This window comes from Procambarus clarkii, chromosome 1, assembly GCF_040958095.1.
Source record: "Procambarus clarkii isolate CNS0578487 chromosome 1, FALCON_Pclarkii_2.0, whole genome shotgun sequence".
Taxonomy (NCBI): Eukaryota; Metazoa; Arthropoda; class Malacostraca; order Decapoda; family Cambaridae; genus Procambarus; species Procambarus clarkii.
In genome coordinates, this window is record NC_091150.1 from 59,614,381 (window position 1) to 59,638,254 (window position 23,874).

The 23,874-nt window shown below is 49.2% G+C and overlaps 1 protein-coding gene across 1 annotated transcript; it reads right to left on the minus strand.

The window, feature by feature from the left end:
• Nucleotides 1-21,289: 21,289 nt before the first annotated feature.
• On the minus strand, nt 21,290-21,994 carry LOC123755480 (uncharacterized). Its single transcript, XM_045738256.1, has one exon. The coding sequence runs from the start codon at nt 21,992-21,994 to the stop codon at nt 21,290-21,292; it is 705 nt and encodes a 234-aa protein (XP_045594212.1).
• Between the last annotated feature and the right edge of the window lie 1,880 nt (nt 21,995-23,874).

Consider the following 23,874-nt stretch of genomic DNA (forward strand, 5'->3'; position numbering starts at 1 on the left):
TATTTGACCTTTGTGAATAACTAAAATATGGAAGGCTTTGGTGACCCTTATGACCTAAGGCCGCCCAAATCGTTCCGCGTCCAAGGCTAGTCCCAATAGTGACGTCACTGATGGTGACTTACTAAAGTATTCTGCCGATTTAGGATACTCTTGATACTTTAACCAGAAATACTATTGACTACAATATGAATGACGACTAATTTCTCTAAATTACTGAATTCAGTAAAATAATTCATTATACGTTGCTTTTAAGACAAAGGTGGCGGCCATTTTGTAACTCAACCACCAGTCCCAGGGGAGATGCCCCGTGCTTGGGTCAGGTCAAACTACAACTTGACTCTAACTGTTGTACAAAGGCGTATCCCACTGTCTCCCATACAATTACTTATTTTAAAACAGCTTCACTTGTTACATTGGTGTGTTCTCCCCACATGCTGGTCTGTTCTCCCCACATGCTGGTCTGTTCTCCCCACATGTTGGTCTGTTCTCCCCACATGTTGGTGTGTTCTCCCCACATGCTGGACTGTTCTCCCCACATGCTGGTCTGTTCTCCCCACATGCTGGTCTGTTCTCCCCACATGCTGGTCTGTTCTCCACACATGCTGGACTGTTCTCCCCACATGCTGGTCTGTTCTCCCCACATGTTGGTCTGTTCTCCCCACATGTTGGTGTGTTCTCCCCACATGCTGGACTGTTCTCCCCACATGCTGGTCTGTTCTCCCCACATGCTGGTCTGTTCTCCCCACATGCTGGTCTGTTCTCCACACATGCTGGACTGTTCTCCCCACATGCTGGTCTGTTCTCCCCACATGTTGGTGTGTTCTCCCCACATGCTGGACTGTTCTCCCCACATGCTGGTCTGTTCTCCCCACATGCTGGTCTGTTCTCCCCACATGCTGGTCTGTTCTCCCCACATGCTGGTCTGTTCTCCACACATGCTGGTCTGTTCTCCCCACATGCTGGTCTGTTCTCCCCACATGCTGGTCTGTTCTCCCCACATGCTGGTCTGTTCTCCACACATGCTGGTCTGTTCTCCCCACATGCTGGTCTGTTCTCCCCACATGCTGGTCTGTTCTCCCCACATGCTGGTCTGTTCTCCACACATGCTGGTCTGTTCTCCCCACATGTTGGTGTGTTCTCCCCACATGTTGGTGTGTTCTCCCCACATGTTGGTGTGTTCTCCTCCACATGTTGGTCTGTTCTCCTCCACATGTTGGTCTGTTCCGTCATCAGTGGTTCTTGTGTGGGGCTCTTGTTGGTACCATGTGTGGGGCTCTTGTTGGTGCTCTGTGAGGGGCTCTTGTTGGTACCCTGCGTGGGGCTCTTGTTGGTGCCCTGTGTGGGGCTCTTGTTGGTACCCTGTGTGGGGCTCTTGTTGGTCTCTTGTGTGGGGCTCTTGTTGGTCCCTTGTGTGGGGCTCTTTTTGGTGCCCTGTGTGGGGCTCTTGTTGGTACTCTGTGTGGGGCTCTGGTTGGTACCTTGTGTGGGGCTCTTGTTGGTGCCCTGTGAGGGGCTCTTGTTGGTGCCTTGTGCAGGGCTCTTGTTGATACCTAGTGTGGGGCTCTTGCTATTGTCTTGTGTGGGGCTCTTGTTGGTACCCTGTGTGAGGGCTCTTGTTGGTGCCTAGTGTGGGGCTCTTGTTGGTGCCCTGTGTGGGGGCTCATGTTGGAACCTTGTGTAGGGCTCTTGTTGGTGCCTTGTGTGGGGCTCTTGTTGGTGCAATGTGTGGGAGCTCTTGCTGGTGCCTTGTGTGGGGCTCTTGTTGGTGCCCTGTGTGGGGGCTCTTGTTGGTGCCTTTTGTGGTGCTCTTGTTGGTTCCTTGTTTGGGGGCTCTTGTTGGTTCCCTGTGTGGGGCTCTTGTTGGTGCCCTGTGTGGGGCTCTTGTTGGTGCCTTGTGTGGGGCTCAAGTTGGTTCCCTGTGTGGGGCTCTTTTTGGTGCCCTGTGTGGGGGCTTTAGTTGGTGCCTTGTGTGGGGCTCTTGTTGGTACCTTGTATGGGGCTCTTTTTGGTGCAATGTGTGAGAGCTATTGATGGTACCTTGTGGTGGGGCTCTTGTAGGTGCCTTGTGTGGGGGCTCTTGCTGGTACCCTGTGTGGGGGCTCTTGTTGGTGCCTTGTGTGGGCTCTTGTTGGTGGCTTGTGTGGGGGCTCTTGTTGGTACCCTGTGTGGGGCTCTTGTTGGTGCCTTGTGTGGGGCTCTTGTTGGTGGCTTGTGTGGGGCTCTTGTTGGTGTCTTGTGTGGGGCTCTTATTGGTGGCCTGTGTGGGGCTCTTGTTGGTGGCTTGTGTGCGGCTCTTGTTGGTGTCTTGTGTGGGGCTCTTATTGGTGGCTTGTGTGGGGCCCTTCTTGGTGCCTTGTGTGGGGCTCTTGTTGATTCCTTGTGTGGGGCTCCTGTTGGTGCCTTGTTTGGGGCTCTCGTTGGTGCCTTGTGTGGGCCTCTTGTTGATTCCTTGTGTGGGGCTCTTGTTGGTGCCTTGTGTGGGGCTCTCGTTGGTGCCTTGTGTGGGGCTCTTGTTGATTCCTTGTGTGGGGCTCTTGTTGGTGCCTTGTGTGGAGCTCTTGTTGGTGCCTTGTGTGGGGCTCTCGTTGGTGCCTTGTGTGGGGCTCTTGTTCATTCCTTGTGTGGGGCTCTTGTTCATTCCTTGTGTGGGGGCTCTTGTTGGTGGCTTGTGTGGGGCTCTTGTTGATGACTTGTGTGGGGACCTACTTGGTGACTTGTGTGGGGCTCTTATTGGTGGCTTGTGTGGGGCTCTTATTGGTGGCTTGTGTGGGGCTCTCGTTGGTGGCTTATGTGGGGCTCTTGTTGGTGTCTTGTGTGGGGCTCTTATTGGTGGCTTGTGTGGGGCTCTTATTGGTGCCTTGTGTGGGGCTCTTGTTGGTGCCTTGTGTGGTGGCTCTTGTTGGTACCCTGTGTGGGGCTCTTGTTGGTGCCTTGTGTGGGGCTCTTGTTGGTGCCTTGTGTGGGGCTCTTGTTAGTGCCTTGTGTGGGGCTCTTGTTGGTGCCTTGTGTGGGGGCTCTTGTTGGTCCCTTGTGTGGGGCTCTTGTTGGTGCCTTGTGTGGGATTCTTGTTGGTCCCTTGTGTGGGGCTCTTGTTGGTGTCCTGTGGGGGCTCTTGTTGGTACCCTGTGTGGGGCTTTTGTTGGTGCCTTGTGTGGGACTCTTGTTGGTCCCTTGTGTGGGGCTCTTGTTGGTGTCCTGTGGGGGGCTCTTGTTGGTACCCTGTGTGTGGCTCTTGTTGGTCCCTTGTGTGGGGCTCTTGTTGGTGCCTTGTGTGGGGCTCTTGTTGGTGTCTTGTGTGGGGCTCTTATTGGTGTCTTGTGTGGGGCTCTTGTTGGTGCCTTGTGTGGGGCTCTTGTTGGTGTCTTGTGTGGGGCTCTTGTTGGTACCCTGTGTGTGGCTCTTGTTGGTACCCTGTGTGGGGCTCTTGTTGGTGCCTTGTGTGGGGCTCTTGTTGGTGGCTTGTGTGGGGCTCTTGTTGGTGTCTTGTGTGGGGCTCTTATTGGTGGCCTGTGTGGGGCTCTTGTTGGTGGCTTGTGTGCGGCTCTTGTTGGTGTCTTGTGTGGGGCGCTTATTGGTGGCTTGTGTGGGGCCCTTCTTGGTGCCTTGTGTGGGGCTCTTGTTGATTCCTTGTGTGGGGCTCTTGTTGGTGCCTTGTTAGGGGCTCTCGTTGGTGCCTTGTGTGGGCCTCTTGTTGATTCCTTGTGTGGGGCTCTTGTTGGTGCCTTGTGTGGGGCGCTCGTTGGTGCCTTGTGTGGGGCTCTTGTTGATTCCTTGTGTGGGGCTCTTGTTGGTGCCTTGTGTGGAGCTCTTGTTGGTGCCTTGTGTGGGGCTCTCGTTGGTGCCTTGTGTGGGGCTCTTGTTCATTCCTTGTGTGGGGGCTCTTGTTGGTGGCTTGTGTGGGGCTCTTGTTGATGACTTGTGTGGGGACCTACTTGGTGACTTGTGTGGGGCTCTTATTGGTGGCTTGTGTGGGGCTCTTATTGGTGGCTTGTGTGGGGCTCTCGTTGGTGGCTTATGTGGGGCTCTTGTTGGTGTCTTGTGTGGGGCTCTTATTGGTGGCTTGTGTGGGGCTCTTATTGGTGCCTTGTGTGGGGCTCTTGTTGGTGCCTTGTGTGGTGGCTCTTGTTGGTACCCTGTGTGGGGCTCTTGTTGGTGCCTTGTGTGGGGCTCTTGTTGGTGCCTTGTGTGGGGCTCTTGTTAGTGCCTTGTGTGGGGCTCTTGTTGGTGCCTTGTGTGGGGGCTCTTGTTGGTCCCTTGTGTGGGGCTCTTGTTGGTGCCTTGTGTGGGATTCTTGTTGGTCCCTTGTGTGGGGCTCTTGTTGGTGTCCTGTGGGGGCTCTTGTTGGTACCCTGTGTGGGGCTTTTGTTGGTGCCTTGTGTGGGACTCTTGTTGGTCCCTTGTGTGGGGCTCTTGTTGGTGTCCTGTGGGGGGCTCTTGTTGGTACCCTGTGTGTGGCTCTTGTTGGTCCCTTGTGTGGGGCTCTTGTTGGTGCCCTGTGGGGGGCTCTTCTTGGTATCCTGTGTGTGGCTCTTGTTGGTACCCTGTGTGTGGCTCTTGTTGGTGCCCTCTGTGGGGCTCTTGTTGGTGCCCTGTGAGGGGCTTTTGTTGGTGCCTTGTGTAGGACTCTTGTTGATACCTAGTGTGGGGCTCTTGCTGGTGTCTTGTGTGGGGCTCTTGTTGGTACCTTGTGTGAGGGCTCTTGTTGGTGCATATGTAGGGCTCATGTTGGTGCCCTGTGTAGGGCTCTTGTTGGTGCCTTGTGTCGGGCTCTTGTTGGTGCCCTGTGTGGGGGCTCATGTTGGTGCCCTGTGTGGGGGCTCTTGTTGGTGCTTTTTGTGGTGCTCTTGGTGGTTCCTTGTGTGGGGGCTCTTGTTGGTTCCCTGTGGGGCTCTTGTTGGTGCCCTGTGTGGGGCTCTTGTTGGTGCCTTGTGTGGGGCTCTTGTTGGTGCCTTGTGTGGGGCTCTTGTTGATACCTAGTGTGGGGCTCTTGCTGGTGTCTTGTGTGGGGCTCTTGTTGGTGCCTTGTGTGGGGCTCTTGTTGATACCTAGTGTGGGGCTCTTGCTGGTGTCTTGTGTGGGGCTCTTGTTGGTACCCTGTGTGGGGCTCTTGTTGGTGCAATGTGTGGGAGCTCTTGCTGGTGCCTTGTGTGAGGCTCTTGTTGGTGCCCTTTGTGGGGGCTCTTGTTGGTGCTTTTTTTGGTGCTCTTGGTGGTTCCTTGTGTGGGGGCTCTTGTTGGTTCCCTGTGTGGGGCTCTTGTTGGTGCCCTGTATGGGGCTCTTGTTGGTGCCCTGTGAGGGGCTCTTGTTGGTGCCTTGTGTAGGGCTCTTGTTGATACCTAGTGTGGGGCTCTTGCTGGTGTCTTGTGTGGGGCTCTTGTTGGTACCTTGTGTGAGGGCTCTTGTTGGTGCCTTGTGTGGGGCTCTTGCTGGTGTCTTGTGTGGGGCTCTTGTTGGTACCTTGTGTGAGGGCTCTTGTTGGTGCATAGTGTGGGGCTCATGTTGGTGCCCTGTGTAGGGCTCTTGTTGGTGCCTTGTGTGGGGCTCTTGTTGGTGTCCTGTGTGGGGGCTCATGTTGGTGCCTTGTGTAGGGCTCTTGTTGGTGCCCTGTGTGGGGCTCTTGTTGGTACCCTGTGTTGGGCTCTTGTTGGTGCCTTGTGTGGGGATCTAGTTGGTTCCCTGTGTGGGGCTCTTGTTGGTGCCCTGTGTGGGGCTCTTGTTGGTGCCCTGTGTGGGGCTCTTGTTGGTGCCCTGTGTGGTGCTCTTGGTGGTTCCTTGTGTGGGGGCTCTAGTTGGTTCCCTGCATGGGGCTCTTGTTGGTGCCGTGTGTGGGGCTCTTGTTGGTTCCTTGTGTGGGGGCTCTTGTTGGTTCCCTGTGTGGGGCTCTTGTTGGTGCCCTGTGTAGGGCTCTTGTTGGTTCCTTGTGTGGGGGCTCTAGTTGGTTCCCTGTATAGGGCTCTTGTTGGTTCCTTGTGTGGGGCTCTTGTTGGTGCCCTGTGTGGGGCTCTTGTTGGTGCCCTGTGTGGGGGCTCTTGTTGGTGCCTTGCGTAGGGCTCTTGTTAGTTCCTTGTGTGGGGCTCTTGTTGGTTCCTTGTGTGAGGCTCTTGTTGGTGCCTTGTGTGGGGGCTCTTGTTGGTGCCTTGTGTGGGGCTCTTGTTGGTGCCTTGTGTGGGGGCTCTTGTTGGTGCCTTGTGTGGGGCTCTTGTTGGTGCCTTGTGTGGGGGCTCTTGTTGGTGCCTTGTGTGGAGCTCTTGTTGGTGCCCTGTGTGAGGCTCCTATTGATGCCGTGTTTGGGGGCTCTTGTTGGTGCCTTGTGAAGGGCTCTTGTTGGTACTTTGTGTGGGGCTCTTGTTGGTGCAATGTGTGGGAGCTCTTGCTGGTGACTTGTTGGGGGGGGCTCTTGTTGGTACCTTGTGTGGGGGCTCTTGCTGGTACCCTGTGTGGGGGCTCCTGTTGGTTCCTTGTGTGGGGCTCTTGTTGGTGCCCTGTGTGGAGCTCTTGTTGGTGCCTTGTGTGGGGGGCTCTTGTTGGTGCCTTGTGTGGGGGCTCTTGATGGTGCCTTGTGTGGGGACTCTTGTTGGTGCCTTGTGTGGGGCTCTTGTTGGTGCCTTGTGTGGGGCTCTTGTTGGTAGCGTGTGTTGGGCTCTTGTTGGTAGCGTGTGGGGGGGGCTCTTGTTGGTAGCGTGTGTGGGGGCTCTTGTTGGTAGCGTGTGTGGGGGCTCATGTTGGTAGCGTGTGTAGGGGCTCTTGTTGGTGCCTTGTGTGGGGGCTCATGTTGGTAGCTTGTGTGGAAGCTCATATTGGTAGCTAGTGTGGGAGCTCATATTGGTAGCGTGTGTGGGAGCTCATATTGGTAGCGTGTGTGGGAGCTCATATTGGTAGCGTGTGTGGGACTCATATTGGTAGCGTGTGTGGGAGCTCATGTTGGTAGCGTGTGTGGGTGCTCATATTGGTAGCGTGTGTGGGAGCTCATATTGGTAGCGTGTGTGGGAGCTCATGTTGGTAGCGTGTGTGGGGCTTTTGTTGGTGCCTTGTGTGGGGGACACTACATTACTTTTCTCCCATGCCATCTGGCTGTGTATTCCACCTCCCCTACCATCTGGCTGTGTATTCCTCCTCCCCTACCATCTGGCTGTGTATTCCCCCTTCCCTACCATCTGGCTGTGTATTCCTCCTCCCCTACCATCTGGCTGTGTATTCCACCTCCCCTACCATCTGGCTGTATATTCCACCTCCCCTACCATCTGGCTGTGTATTCCACCTCCCCTACCATCTGGCTGTGTATTCCCCCTTCCCTACCATCTGGCTGTGTATTTCCCCTTCCCTACCATCTGGCTGTGTATTCCCTCTTCCCTACCATCTGGCTGTGTATTCCCTCTTCCCTACCATCTGGCTGTGTATTCCACCTCCCCTACCATCTGGCTGTGTATTCCACCTCCCCTACCATCTGGCTGTGTATTCCACCTCCCCTACCATCTGGCTGTATATTCCACCTCCCCTACCATCTGGCTGTGTATTCCACCTCCCCTACCATCTGGCTGTGTATTCCCCCTTCCCTACCATCTGGCTGTGTATTTCCCCTTCCCTACCATCTGGCTGTGTATTCCCTCTTCCCTACCATCTGGCTGTGTATTCCCTCTTCCCTACCATCTGGCTGTGTATTCCACCTCCCCTACCATCTGGCTGTGTATTCCACCTCCCCTACCATCTGGCTGTGTATTCCCTCTTCCCTACCATCTGGCTGTGTATTCCCCCTTCCCTACCATCTGGCTGTGTATTCCACCTCCCCTACCATCTGGCTGTGTATTCCACCTTCCCTACCATCTGGCTGTGTATTCCACCTTCCCTACCATCTGGCTGTGTATTCCACCTTCCCTACCATCTGGCTGTGTATTCCACCTTCCCTACCATCTGGCTGTGTATTCCACCTTCCCTACCATCTGGCTGTGTATTCCACCTTCCCTACCATCTGGCTGTGTATTCCCCCTTCCCTACCATCTGGCTGTGTATTTCCCCTTCCCTACCATCTGGCTGTGTATTCCACCTTCCCTACCATCTGGCTGTGTATTCCACCTTCCCTACCATCTGGCTGTGTATTCCCCCTTCCCTACCATCTGGCTGTGTATTCCACCTTCCCTACCATCTGGCTGTGTATTCCACCTTCCCTACCATCTGGCTGTGTATTCCACCTTCCCTACCATCTGGCTGTGTATTCCACCTTCCCTACCATCTGGCTGTGTATTCCACCTTCCCTACCATCTGGCTGTGTATTCCACCTTCCCTACCATCTGGCTGTGTATTCCACCTTCCCTACCATCTGGCTGTGTATTCCACCTTCCCTACCATCTGGCTGTGTATTCCACCTTACCTACCATCTGGCTGTGTATTCCCCCTTCCCTACCATCTGGCTGTGTATTCCACCTTCCCTACCATCTGGCTGTGTATTCCACCTTCCCTACCATCTGGCTGTGTATTCCACCTTCCCTACCATCTGGCTGTGTATTCCACCTTCCCTACCATCTGGCTGTGTATTCCACCTTCCCTACCATCTGGCTGTGTATTCCACCTTCCCTACCATCTGGCTGTGTATTCCACCTTCCCTACCATCTGGCTGTGTATTCCCCCTTACCTACCATCTGGCTGTGTATTCCACCTTCCCTACCATCTGGCTGTGTATTCCACCTTCCCTACCATCTGGCTGTGTATTCCCTCTTCCCTACCATCTGGCTGTGTATTCCCTCTTCCCTACCATCTGGCTGTGTATTCCACCTCCCCTACCATCTGGCTGTGTATTCCACCTTCCCTACCATCTGGCTGTGTATTCCATCTTACCTACCATCTGGCTGTGTATTCCCCCTTCCCTACCATCTGGCTGTGTATTCCCCCTTCCCTACCATTTAGCGTCGTCTTGACGCGCTGCACCATACTGGGTTAGGTCTCAGCTTTGTTGCCTTTCGTTCGACTCCCGCCCTCAGCCTGTATGTTGACACTGGCGTTCTGTCTATTCAGGATCGCCGTGATCGCTACTTTCCTTGCTGCCTTGTTCAGTCCTTACGTCACCCTCACTCTCACTTGTGTCGTGCCTTGACCTTTACCCCCTCCTGTGGTTCCTGTTCCCCTTCACCACCTGCCTATTTCTGTACAGTGTCTCACTTACAAAATGCTCTTTCGGTCGTCTTATCAATATTTCCCTTCGTGCCTTTCCGTCTTAACCCCCCCCCCCCACCATGGACTATCTCCTCCCCCATTCGTAAATGTTGTAAAACGTTGACCCGCGTGACTAAAGCTTTTACTCCTCCTACTGTTCTGAAACGCCTTTTACTGGAACACTTTTCTTCACACTCCCGCTCCCTTTCCTTCTTCACCGATGGGTCTCTTGTTTTTCCTGACCACACCTATATGTGTCGCCTGCCTCTGGAGACTAGCTTCTTTGCGGCAGAAATTTACGCTATCCAATATGCTCTTCGTCAATTACTTTCTCGCTGTCAATCCTCCTTTGTGGTTGTAGTTGACTCTGGCAGTGCCCTCATGGCTCTGGAGTCCTTTAATCCAGTCCATCCGGTGGTAGTCGAGAATCAACAGTGGCTGTTTCTTATCTCCAGTAGATTTAAGACAATGGAGTTTTGCTGGGTTCTCAGCCATGTTGGTGTGTTCTTAAATGAGCGTGCGTGTGACAGGTTCGGTGTGATATCAACCCCCAGATCTTTCTCTCCATTTGACTCTTTCAGGATTTCACCTCCCAGATGGTACCTTGTGTTCAGCCTTCCTCTCCCGTCGCCTAAGTTCATTACTTAGCACTTTCCTGAGTTGAAATTTAGTAGCCATTTTCTAGATCACTTTTCCAGTTTGTACAGGTCATCCTGTAGTCTCTGTCTATCTTCATCTGTCTTCATTCTTCTCATAATTTTTGCCTCATCAGCAAACATTGAGAGGAATGAGTCTATGCCTTCTGGAAAATCGTTTACATGCCAGAAACAGGTTAGGTTCAAGTACAGAGCACTGTGGGACTGGTGAGTCCCACACAGAGCTGGTTCATCCTCTCCTCTCATTCTTGTCGGTCCCTTGATGTGTTGGCTTAGAAAGTTTCTTGTTGCCACGTCCAGCAGCTTAGCTCTCCATGTGTCCGGTCCTCCATGTGGGTCTCTGTACTCCCAATCTATCTTCCTGTGTGTGGTTGAGTGTGTGAGTGTGTGTGTGTGTGTGTGTGTGTGTGTGTGTGTGTGTGTGTGTGTGTGTGTGTGTGTGTGTGTGTGTACTCACCTAGTTGTACTCACCTAGTTGTGTCTGCAGGATCGAGCATTGACTCTTGGATCCCGCCTTTCGAGCATCGGTTGTTTACAGCAATGACTCCTGTCCCATTTCCCTATCATACCTGGTTTTAAAATTATGAATAGTATTTGCTTCCATAACCTGTTCCTGAAGTGCATTCCATTTTCCCACTACTCTCACGCCAAAAGAAAACTTCCTAACATCTCTGTGACTCATCTGAGTTTCAAGCTTCCATCCATGTCCCCTCGTTTTGTTACTATTCCGTGTGAACATTTCGTCTATGTCCACTCTGTCAATCCCTCTGGGTATCTTATACGTTTCTATCATGTCCCCCCTCTCCCTTCTTCTTTCTAGTGTCGTAAGGCACAGTTCCCTCAGGCGCTCCTCATACCCCATCCCTCGTAGCTCTGGGACGAGTCTCGTTGCAAACCTCTGAACCTTTTCCAGTTTCATTATATGCATCTTCAGACGGGGACTCCATGATGAGGCGGCATACTCTAAGACTGGCCTCACGTAGGCAGTGTAAAGCGCCCTAAATGCCTCCTTACTTAGGTTTCTGAATGATGTTCTAACTTTTGCCAGTGTAGAGTATGCTGCTGTCGTTATCCTATTTATATGTGCCTCAGGAGATAGATTAGGTGTTACGTCCACCCCCAGGTCTCTTTCGCGCGTCGTCACAGGTAGGCTGTTCCCCTTCATTGTGTACTGTCCCTTTGGTCTCCTATCTCCTAGTCCCATTTCCATAACTTTACATTTGCTCGTGTTGAATTCCAGTAGCCATTTCTCTGACCATCTCTGCAACCTGTTCAGGTCCTCTTGGAGGATCCTGCAATCCTCATCTGTCACAACTCTTCTCATCAACTTTGCGCCATCCGAAAACATCGACATGTAGGACTCTACGCCTGTAAACATGTCGTTAACATATACAAGAAATAGAATTGGTCCCAGCACCGATCCTTGTGGTACTCCACTTGTTACTGTTCGCCAGTCCGACTTCTCGCCCCTTACCGTAACTCTTTGGCTCCTTCCTGTTAGGTAGTTCCTTATCCATGCTAGGACCTTTCCCCCCACCCCCGCCTGCCTCTCGAGCTTGAACAGCAGTCTCATGTGCGGTACTGTATCAAAGGCTTTTTGGCAGTCCAGAAATATGCAGTCTGCCCAACCATCTCTGTCCTGTCTTATCCCCGTTATTTTATCATAGAATTCCAGAAGGTTTGTTAGGCACGATTTCCCAGAACCCATGTTGTCCAGAACTGTCCAGAACCCATGTTGATGTTTGTTCACAAACCTAATGTTCTCCAGGTGTGCAACCAGTCTTAGCCTAATTATTCTTTCCAGTATTTTACAGGGGATGCTTGTCAGTGATACAGGTCTATAGTTAAGTGCCTCCTCCCTATCACCTTTCTTGAAGATCGGCACGACATTTGCCTTCTTCCAGCAACTGGGCAATTCTCCCGACATAAGTGAGTTATTAAAGATCATTGCCAGAGGCACGCTGAGGGCCTGCACTGCTTCTTTTAGTATCCACGGTGATACTTTGTCTGGTCCAACTGCTTTAGTTGCATCTAGAGTTGTCAACTGTTTCATTACCTCCTCTGATGTCACCTCTATATCTGATAGTCTTTCATCTAGGGTAACCCCTTCCAACAATAGGAGCTGCTCAGGCTCGGTAGTGAACACTCCATGGAAACTGGCATTCAGTGCCTCGCAGATTTCCTTGTCACTTTCAGTATATGCCCCCTCTGTCTTCCTTAGTCTTGTCACTTGGTCGTTCACCGACATTTTTCTTCTTATATGACTGTGTAGTAACTTAGGTTGTTTTTTCGCTTTAATTGCAATATCTTTCTCATAGTCCCATTCTGATGTTCGTCTTATGTTAATGTAATCGTTCCTAGCTCTGTTGTATCTGATCCTGTTGTCCTCTGTTCTTTGTCTTCTGTACTTCCTCCACTCCCGCCTGCTGGCCATTTTTGCTTCCTGACACTGTCTATTAAACCATGGGTTATTATATTTCTTCATTTTTTTTCCCTTTACTGTTGGTATAAATCTCTCTTCGGCCTCCTGGCATTTCTGTATGACTAGGTCCATCATATCTTGGACTGTTTTTCCTCTAATTTCTTCCTCCCACTGCACTTCACCCAGATAGTCCCTTATCCTCTTATAGTCCCCTTTCCTGTAGTCAACTCTCCTTTCCCAGATCTCTTATCCCATGGTCATAAGTTTGAATTCCATCATGTAGTCAAAGACTAGGACACAATGGTCACTGGTCCCTAGAGGTATTTCATGCTCTAAATTCTCGATATCTTCTACGTTCTGGGTGAGAATCAGGTCTAATAAGCTCGGTGCATCTTCTCCTCTTTCCCTTGTGTCTTCCTTCACATGTTGTGTTAGGAAATTCCTGTCTATAACATCTACTAATTTTGCTCCCCACGTTTCGTCCCCTCCATGGGGATTCCTTGATTCCCAATTTATCTCTCCATGATTTAGGTCCCCCATGATCAGCAGCTTCGCTCTCATTCTTTGAGCTAGTGTTGCTGCCTTCTGCAGTTCATCTATACATGCCTTGTTGTTGTCATCATACTCCTGCCTGGGTCTTCTACTGTGTGTGTGTGTGTATGTGTGTGTGTATGTGTGTGTGTGTGTGTGTGTGTGTGTGTGTGTGTGTGTGTGTGTGTGTGTGTGTGTGTGTGTGTGTGTGTGTGTGTGTGTGTATGTGTGGAGGTGATTGTACCCTGAACAATTTCTTAAGGTCGGCGGCCGCCTCTTAACGACCATTAAGGTCGGGGAACATTATACCGCCGGCAACGTGGGGAATGAATCGGAAATTGCGGCACTGAGGCATTTAAATATGGCGGGGGGATAGCTCTGGAATATTCCCGGGCTCATTGTCAGAGGCTGAAATGGAAGGTGGAAAACTGAGAGGGAGAGAGAGAGAGGGAGAGAGAGAGAGAGAGAGAGAGAGAGAGAGAGAGAGAGAGAGAGAGAGAGAGAGAGAGAGAGAGAGAGAGAGAGAGAGAGAGAGAGAGAGAGAGAGAGAGGGGGGGGGGGGAGAGGAAGAGAGAGGAAGAGAGAGAGACAGACAGACAGACAGACAGAGACAGACAGGGAGAGAGAACAATAACAGGAAGAGTCACAGTAGACGTCTAAGGAGAATCAATCAGACAGTAACAGACACACACCAAACGAATAGATACACACTTAAACATTAAAAAAAACAGAAACAGCAGAGAAGGACAAGGATAATAAACCAGAAGATACAGACAGAGGATGGAACACACACTAGAGCAGAGAGCGACGCAGAGGAAGAAAACGACAACTTAAAGTAACGTGTGAATATAATATATATATATATATATATATATATATATATATATATATATATATATATATATATATATATATATATATGTATATATATATATATATATATATATATATATATATATATATATATATATATATATATATATATATATATATATATATATATATAAAACAACATCTGCAACAACACAACACGACATTGCTCGCCTCACTGCAGTAGCAGCACCACATGCAGGGGATTTCCTGTTAGCAACCCCAATGTCGGCAACTGGCACGCGTCTCACACCACACGCCCTCCGAATTGCTGTGGCCCTCCGCCTTGCTGCCCCAATCCACACCAGATATAGGTGTATTTGCGGCGAGGTGGTGGCTGACAGGTACGGCCACCATGGCCTACTCTGCCAAAGCACAGGGGGATGGCACTCGAGGCACAGTGAAGTTAACGACATCATCAAGAGGAGCCTCACCACAGCTGGATGCCCAGCTGAAAGAGAGCCCCGTTACCTAACGCCCCGTAACTCTGATGCTCTTATTGGTCGCCCGGATGGTATCACAGTGAACCCCTGGAAGAATGGCAAGCAGTTGGTATGGGACTACACGTGCGTATCAACCCTGGCTAACACCTTCATTAACCTCAGTGTTGCACAACCAGGTGGCGCTGCCACCCACAGGGAAGCAGCCAAATCCCGTAAGTATAGAGAACTGGATCACCACTACAATTTTGTCCCAATTGCTTCTGAGACACTCGGCGCCTGGGGTAAAAGTGCTACCAGTTTTTTGAAGGAACTGGGTTCTAGGCTCATTGAAACAACAAGGGACCCAAGAGCTGCAAGCTTTCTTTTCCAGCGCCTCAGTGTGGCGATACAGAGGGGAAATGCGCACTGCATCCAGGGTTCCTGCCCGCCATCTGAGGAGCTGGAGGAACTCGACAACCTATGATAACCATCTTTGTAACTCATATGTAACTCCTTTTTTGTAACAAAGTTCAAATAAAGTAAATATATATGTGTACATACAAAAGAATGGGGGTGGTAGGAGAAGATAATATTAGTGTTCAGTGAGAAACCACAAGGTCTCCTCTGAATACTTTTTATTTTCTTCTCCGAGGTAATGGGTCCCCACATTGGCACCAGAGGTGGTACCCTCACAAACTTTGATTTGTGAGGGTACCACAAATTTATATATATATATAAAATATATTATATATATATATATATATATATATATATATATATATATATATATATATATATATATATATATATATATATATATATATATATATATATATATTATTAAATATGACCGAAAAAGTAAGATTAATAATTCTAACACGAATTTTCTCAATCTTTCGTACATTTCGCTTCACTGTTGGAGGTAAATCAAAAATCAATTCTCCAAAATTCATTTTTATTTCTAGTCTGACGCGACACGAGCGCGTTTCGTAAAACTTATTACATTTTCAAAGACTTTAGTTCACAAATACACAACTGAATAGAACTTACGCATCTCCGATTTTATATCTACATTTGAGTGAGGTGGAAGGGGTGATGTGGCATTAACACAAGACAGAACAAGATGTGGTATTAATAGGGTATTAATTTCATCAACACAAGACAGAACAAGAGGTGATATTAATAGGGTATTAATTTCATCAACACAAGACAGAACACGAAACAATGGATATTGAATAGAAGTGTTTGTAGAAAGCCTATTGGTCCATATTTCTTGATGCTTCTATATTGGAGCGGAGTCTTGAGGTGGGTAGAATATAGTTGTGCAATAATTGGCTGTTGAAAAAGTCTCAATCATTTGAGACTGAGAGTGGAGTATATATATATATATATATATATATATATATATATATATATATATATATATATATATATATATATATATATATATATATATATATATATATATATATATATATATATATCCCAACGTCAGGAAACTGTCCTACTAAAGTGCCCTCTCCTAACCTACCAGAGGACGCATAACAGAAAACGGAACAGTGTCAATTCCGCGAGCCGCTGCCATTTTCTAATACGACGATTTATGGGCCTAGGTGGAACGCTTGTCAAAATGCGACCTTCCACCAGTAGAACGGGTTGTTATCACATGGGCACGAGAAGGAACTCTGAGAACACCTTTCTTGTTAATTCCCGGCCAGGTACTCACCTAGTTGTGCCTGCGAGGGTTGAGCTTCGGCTCTTTGGTCCCGCCACACAACTGCCAATCAACTGGTGTACAGGTTCCTGAGCCTACTGGGCTCTATTAAATATACATTTGAGACTGAGAGTGGAGTCGGCCTCCACCACATCACTGCCTAATGCATTCCATTTGTTAACTACTCTGACACTGATTTTGTTTTCAAATATCTCTGTGGCTTATATTTTAACTCAGTTTCCACCTGGGTCCCTTTGTGTTCCACCCATGCTAAATTGTTTGTCTTTGTTCACTCTGTCAATTCTTCTGAGAATATTGTAGATAGTTATCATTCATCCACTTACTCTTCTGTCTTCCAGGGACGTGAGGTTTAGCTCCCTTTAGCCTTTCTTCGTAGCTCACACCTCTCAGCTCAGGGCCTAGCCTGTTGGCATACCTCTGAATCTTCTGTGTCGTGTGCATAGCTAGAAATGGACTCCAGGCTGGAGCTGCATACTCCAGGATTGGTCTGACATAAGTGGTATGCATGAATCTGAACGCAACCCGTCCTTTTGAAAATAACATCGCTTTTCGCCCGAATGTGCGCCATGGCCAAATTTGAACGTAATTTGAAATAAAATCGACTCACAGAAGTGACGTACTGTCTCGTTTTCTGTTTGAGTTGTCCGGGTTACTCGGAAATATTATGAGAGGAAACTTTCATTTAACAATTGAAAGTTTCAGTTCATTCAAGTTTCAGTTCAGTTTCAGAAAAATAAAATTTTTAATAACGGTTTGAAACTTTATGAGAATTGCCTGTCTACCTATCCTATCTGAGGACCATTAACTTAGTGTTGTTGAAAAAAAAATTCTTTTCTTTTTTTCATTTTCAAATTACGTCTACTTTCGGCCATACTGCTAAAATGCCGAAAGCGACATTATTTTTAAGAGGAAAGGTTGGAACGAGTCCTTACACAAGTTTCTAAAGGAAGTTCTTATGTTGCCCAATCTAGCATACGCCGCTGATTATATCATTTTGATGTGGGTCTCTGGGGACAGGTTTGGTTTGATATTATACCCAGATTTTTCTCTCTGACTCTTGCAGGATTTTACCTCCAAGGTGATACCCTATGTTCGGCCTCGTGCTCCCTTCTCCTAATTTCATTACTTTACACTTTCCTGTGTGATACCTTATTAGCCATTTAATAGACCATTCCTCCAGTTTGTCCAGGTCGTCCTGTAGTCTCTGCTTATCTTCATCTGTCTCGACTCAGCAAACATTGAGAGAAATGAGTCTATACCCTCATGAAGATCTTTTATATATAACAGAAACAGGATGGGTTCAAGTATAGAGCCCTGAGGGACTTCGCTGGTGACTTCTTGCCACTCTGAGGTTTCCCGTCTCAGGGAAATTTGCTGTGTCCTGTTACTTAGCTTCTCCATTGTCCACTAGAGCAGCGGTCGCCAACGTCTGGTGCTCAGAAAAATCTGGACATTATTTGCATCTTTTATGCTTTATTAATAATAAAACAAAAATCATATTTTATGAAATTCTTATATTTTGAATATTTTATCTTATTTGTGTATTGTATGTATCTGGGTATTTTTCTTTTTCTTAACTTTTTCTTAACTGGCATCAAATAGGTTTACTTTAATAACTATAATTTCTTGTTTGGTTTCAGAATCAGATGCAATAAACCCATAATGAGTGAAAAATGCAAAGGAATATTTTTCATTTCTTTAGTACTACAAAAAACAATGTAACTAATGATAACAGTAACAATAGTAATGTGTACTTGAGGTGTACTTGTACAGTGAGGTGATCAGTGATACAGAGCCTCGTCAGCCACCATTACCAAGAACATTCCAACTACTTTCTTCTCTCAACTTGCCGGGTAGGACAACTAGCCCTGAGATTTTTAAAGCAGTTAATAGTTATTTCCTGAAACGCGGAATTGAGTATAAAAAAAATGTATTGGAATGTGTACAGACTGTACGGCAAATATGACTGGACATATTTCAGGAACTGTTGCAAAGGTGAAAAATGTTGGCTCAGCCAGACATTTTATCTACACACTGCATTATACATCGTGACCAACTTGCGGCGAAAACTATGCCCCCAGAACTACACGAAGATATTAATCAGATATTATTAACACTGTAAATGAAATTCGACACAAAGTGTTCAATTCTTTAATATTTGAGGCACTTTGTGAAGTGACTCACAAAGTGAGGCAGTATACTGACCTTCACGCTGAGGTGAGGTGGGTGTCGAGGGGCACAATACTAACCCGACTATTCGCCATACTGCGCCAAGAAGTCAAATTTTTTTCCAGCAACAAAATAATATGAAATTTCAAGAACTCTTTTCTGACCACGACTGGGTAGCCGAGCTTGTATTCTTGGCAGATATATGTTCCCTGTTATTTTTTTTTTAACACTTAGTGTTTAAAAAAAACACTTAGTGTTTTTTTTAACACTTAGTGGGCCAACATCTGGTTGACCCACTAAGTGTTGCTTGTTTCTGTTTTACTTGAGCGGAGTATGAGTATTTATGACTCGTATGGTCGCTTCAGTAAGATTTTTGCCATAGCTTCTTCTGCTCTGTTGAATCTAAGTTGAAATCTTGATGGATTTGTAACTGTGCACTGTGTTAGATAATGTTCCAGTGGTCTGTCGGGCATTTCTCCACAGTGTTGACATGTCCTCTCATCTTCCGGAACCTGTAAGCCTATTTCCCATGCACATGGGTATCCAAGCCTGATGCGATGTAAGTGTACTTCTGTTGCTCTACTGCTCCCTTTCATCAAACTAAGTGGTTCGTAGTTGGTTGAATTCTTGTACCAACCCGCAGATCCTAATGTTGCAACTGCTGTGTTGTGGTCACTATGTTCCCTGTTAATGAACTAAACATATCCATGCAAGGATAACTTCTACCAGGTAAAATGGATGCTTTTCAAAAGAAAATATTACTGTGGCAAACGCGGTTGGATGAAAATGATTTGCAAATGTTTTCAAAATTTGATGAATATATGAGAGAGAAGGATGTGACCGGACAGAAGGTAACCATTGTTCAACAGCACTTACAGTCACTCGCAGATTCTTTTGCTCAGTATTACCCAAAGAAAGAAGATTCCAGAAATGTCAATATGTGGACAATAGATCCATTTGCAGCATACATTGAAGATAGCAATTTAAGCATGAATGAAAAAAAAGAGTTATTGATCTATCATCCCACGACATATCTCAACGCTGAAATACAATCATCCTTATCAAAACCTCAATTTTGGCTTTAGATAAAAAGTGAATAACCATTGCTGAGTGAAAAGGCAATGAAAATTTTTATTCATTTTCAACAACATGTTTGTGCGAAAATACATTTTCCTCAGTCACAGTAAATACAACAGGGTACCGGTCTGGCCTTGATGTATCTCCGTCTCTCCGTCTTGCAGTGACGTCATTGGAGCCAGAAATACATGAACCTCTGTCAAAGAAGCAGCAACAAATGTCACACTAATAATGTGTCATACTTAAATAAGCTTCAGTATTTTCTAATAATTAAACTAAAGAATTTTGTTACAGTTAAACAACCTTTAATGATTTCGAAATAATTAAATAAGCATTGATAATTTTGTTGTATTAAATATGTTAATTTCATATTAATAAAATGGAAGTTCTTTGATCATTATTTACGAATGTATTTATCTTTTTTATCTTCTATTAAAAAAATCATATTAGTAGTCCGTGGAATTTAAAATTATGAATTTAGGGTTCCGTGGTGTCCGTAAGGCTGGCGGCCGCTGCACGGGGGCACCTGACTTGTTATTCCTACTTGTTTCCCCAAACTTGTTGTGTCAAGTCTTTCTGCAACTTGTCCTCTTAAAAATAACGTCGCTTTTCGCTCGTGTGCGCGCTATGGCCAAAAATAGATGTAATTTTAAATGAAATCGGATCACAAAAGTGATGTTCTTTCCCGTTTTCTGTCCTCTGGCTTATTCGGAAAGGTTAGGAGAGGAAACTTTCAAATAACATTTTTCATGACGTTTTGAAACTTAAGGAGACTTTCCTGCCCACCTAACCTATCATAGGACCCTTAACTTACTGTTTTAGGGAAAAAAATCCTCTTTTTTTTTTTTTTTTGAAATTACGACCATTATCTGCCATACGGGCAAACGGCCAAAAGCGACGGAATTTTTAAGAGGACAGGTTTTTCTCTAGTGCAAGAAAATGCAGTCTGCCCAACCTTCTCTTTCATGCCTACTTTTTTTCCGCCGGGTCGAGGAATTCAAATAAGCCTGAGAGGCAGGATTTACCATCCCAGAACCCTTCCTGGGGGTGTTTCAAAGCTCCTTCTCGCCAGATGCTCTACGAGCCTTTTCCTCACGATCTTCTCCATCACGATGCATGGTATACAAGTTTGGGAACCTGGCCGGTAGTTCAGTGCCTCATGCCTGTCACCCTTTTTGTAATGTTCCTGGTCATGTGTTCCCGGTCATGTGTTCCTGGTCATGTGTTCCTGGTCATGTGTTCCCGGTCATGTGTTCCCGGTCATGTGTTCCCGGTCATGTGTTCCCGGTCATGTGTTCCCGGTCATGTGTTCCCGGTCATGTGTTCCCGGTCATGTGTTCCCGGTCATGTGTTCCCGGTCATGTGTTCCCGGTCATGTGTTCCCGGTCATGTGTTCCCGGTCATGTGTTCCTGGTCATGTGTTCCCATTCATGTGTTCCCGGTCATGTGTTCCTGGCCAAGTGTTCCCGGTCATGTGTTCCCGGTCATGTGTTCCTGGCCAAGTTTTCCCGGTCATGTGTTCCCAGTCATGTGTTCCCAGTCATGTGTTCCTGGTCATGTGTTCCCGGTCATGTGTTCCTGGCCAAGAGTCCCTGGCAATGTGTCCCTTGTCATGTGTCCCTGGCAATGGGTCCCTAGCCATGTGTCCCTAGTCATGTGTCCCTGGCCAAGGGTCCCTAGCCATGTGTCCCTGGCCATGTGTCACAAGTCATGTGGCCATGTGTACCAGACCATGTGTCCCTGGCCACGTGCCCCTGGCCATGTGTCCCTGGCCATGTGCCCCTGGCCATGTGCCCCTGACCATGTGTCCCTGGCCATGTGCCCCTGGCCATGTGCCCCTGGCCATGTGCCCCTGGCCATGTGTCCCTGGCCATGTGTCCCTGGCCATGTGCCCCTGGCCATGTGCCCCTGGCCATGTGCCCCTGGCCATGTGCCCCTGGCCATGTGTCCCTGGCCATGTGTCCCTGGCCTTGTGACCCTGATCATGTGTCCCTGGCCATGTGTCCGTGGCCATGTGTACCAGGCCATGTGTCCCTGGCCATGTGCCCCTGGCCATGTGCCCCTGGTCATGTGTCCCTGGCCATGTGTCCCTGGCATTGTGACCCTGGCCATGTGTCCCTGGCCATGTGTCCGTGGCCATGTGTACCAGGCCATGTGTCCCTGGCCATGTGTCCCTGGCCATGTGCCCCTGGTCATGTGTTCCAAGGCCATGTGTCCCTGGCCTTGTGTCCCTAGTCATGTGAACATGACCATGTGTCACTGGTCATGTGTCCCTGACTATGTGTCCCTGGCCATGTATCCTGGCCATGTGTCCCTGGCCATGTGTCCTGGCTATGTGTCCCTGGCCATGTGTCCTTGGCCATGTGTCCCTGGCCATGAGTCCCTGGCCATGTGTCCCTGGCCAAAGGTCCCTAGCCATGTGTCCTAGCCATGTGTCCCTGGCCATGTGCCCCTGGCCATGTGTCCCTGGTCTTGTGCCCCTGGCCATGTGTACCTGGCCATGTGTCCCTGTCCATGTGTCCCTGTCCATGTGTCCCTGGCCATGTGTCCTGGCCATGTGTCCCTGGCCATGTGTCCTGGCCATGTGTACCTGGCCATGTGTCCCTGTCCATGTGTCCCTGTCCATGTGTCCCTGGTCATGTGTCCTGGCCATGTGTCCCTGGTCATGTGTCCCTGGTCTTGTGCCCCTGGCCATGTGTACCTGGCCATGTGTCCCTGTCCATGTGTCCCTGTCCATGTGTCCCTGGCCATGTGTCCCTGGCCATGTGTCCCTGGCCATGTGTCCCTGGTCATGTGTACCTGGCCATGTGTCCCTGTCCATGTGTCCCTGGCCATGTGTCCTGGCCATGTGTCCCTGTCCATGTGTACCTGGCCATGTGTCCCTGTCCATGTGTCCCTGGCCATGTGTCCCTGGCCATGTGTCCCTGGCCATGTGTCCTGGCCATGTGTCCCTGGCCATGTCCTCCATAATTCCTGGCAGATATTTCTCTCACCATCGACTATTCTGTTGACGTTATTGATTCCCGGTTAATAACCAAAATGGCGGATGATCATTAACGGGACTCGTTAGTGGATAATCACTAGGGACGCACTCGTCCTGCACGCACTCCTGCCTCACAACACACTCGTCCTGCACGCACTCCTGCCTCACAACACACTTGTCCTGCACGCACTCCTGCCTCACAACACACTCGTCCTGCACGCACTCCTGCCTCACAACACACTTGTCCTGCACGCACTCCTGCCTCACAACACACTTGTCCTGCACGCACTCCTGCCACACAACACACTCGTCCTGCACGCACTCCTGCCTCACAACACACTCGTCCTGCACGCACTCCTGCCACACAACACACTCGTCCTGCACGCACTCCTGCCACACAACACACTCGTCCTGCACGCACTCCTGCCACACAACACACTCGTCCTGCACGCACTCCTGCCTCACAACACACTCGTCCTGCACACACTCCTGCCTCACAACACACTCGTCCTGCACACACTCCTGCCTCACAACACACTCGTCCTGCACGCACTCCTGCCTCACAACACACTCGTCCTGCACACACTCCTGCCTCACAACACACTCGTCCTGCACGCACTCCTGCCACACAACACACTCGTCCAGCACGCACTCCTGCCTCACAACACACTCGTCCTGCACACACTCCTGCCTCACAACACACTCGTCCTGCACACACTCCAGCCTCACAACACACTCGTCCTGCACGCACTCCTGCCACACAACACACTCGTCCTGCACGCAAGTCTGCCTCACAACACACTCGTCCTGCACGCAAGTCTGCCTCACAACACACTCGTCCTGCACGCACTCCTGCCTCACAACACACTCGTCCTGCACGCAAGTCTGCCTCACAACACACTCGTCCTGCACGCACTCCTGCCTCACAACACACTTGTCCTGCACGCACTCCTGCCTCACAACACACTTGTCCTGCACACACTCCTGCCACACAACACACTTGTCCTGCACGCAAGTCTGCCTCACAACACACTCGTCCTGCACGCACTCCTGCCACACAACACACTCGTCCTGCACGCACTCCTGCCTCACAACACACTCGTCCTGCACACACTCCTGCCTCACAACACACTCGTCCTGCACACACTCCAGCCTCACAACACACTCGTCCTGCACGCACTCCTGCCACACAACACACTCGTCCTGCACGCAAGTCTGCCTCACAACACACTCGTCCTGCACGCAAGTCTGCCTCACAACACACTCGTCCTGCACACACTCCTGCCTCACAACACACTCGTCCTGCACACACTCCTGCCTCACAACACACTCGTCCTGCACGCACTCCTGCCTCACAACACACTCGTCCTGCACACACTCCTGCCCCACAACACACTCGTCCTGCACGCACTCCTGCCACACAACACACTCGTCCTGCACGCACCCCTGCCTCACAACACACTCGTCCTGCACACACTCCTGCCTCACAACACACTCGTCCTGCACACACTCCAGCCTCACAACACACTCGTCCTGCACGCACTCCTGCCACACAACACACTCGTCCTGCACGCAAGTCTGCCTCACAACACACTCGTCCTGCACGCAAGTCTGCCTCACAACACACTCGTCCTGCACGCACTCCTGCCTCACAACACACTCGTCCTGCACGCAAGTCTGCCTCACAACACACTCGTCCTGCACGCACTCCTGCCTCACAACACACTTGTCCTGCACGCACTCCTGCCTCACAACACACTTGTCCTGCACACACTCCTGCCACACAACACACTTGTCCTGCACGCAAGTCTGCCTCACAACACACTCGTCCTGCACGCACTCCTGCCACACAACACACTCGTCCT

What these genes read in the sequence shown, in the direction of transcription:
- LOC123755480 (XM_045738256.1), bottom strand. Translation starts at nt 21,994, where the DNA reads ATGGAGGACATGGCCAGGGACACATGGCCAGGACACATGGCCAGGGAC.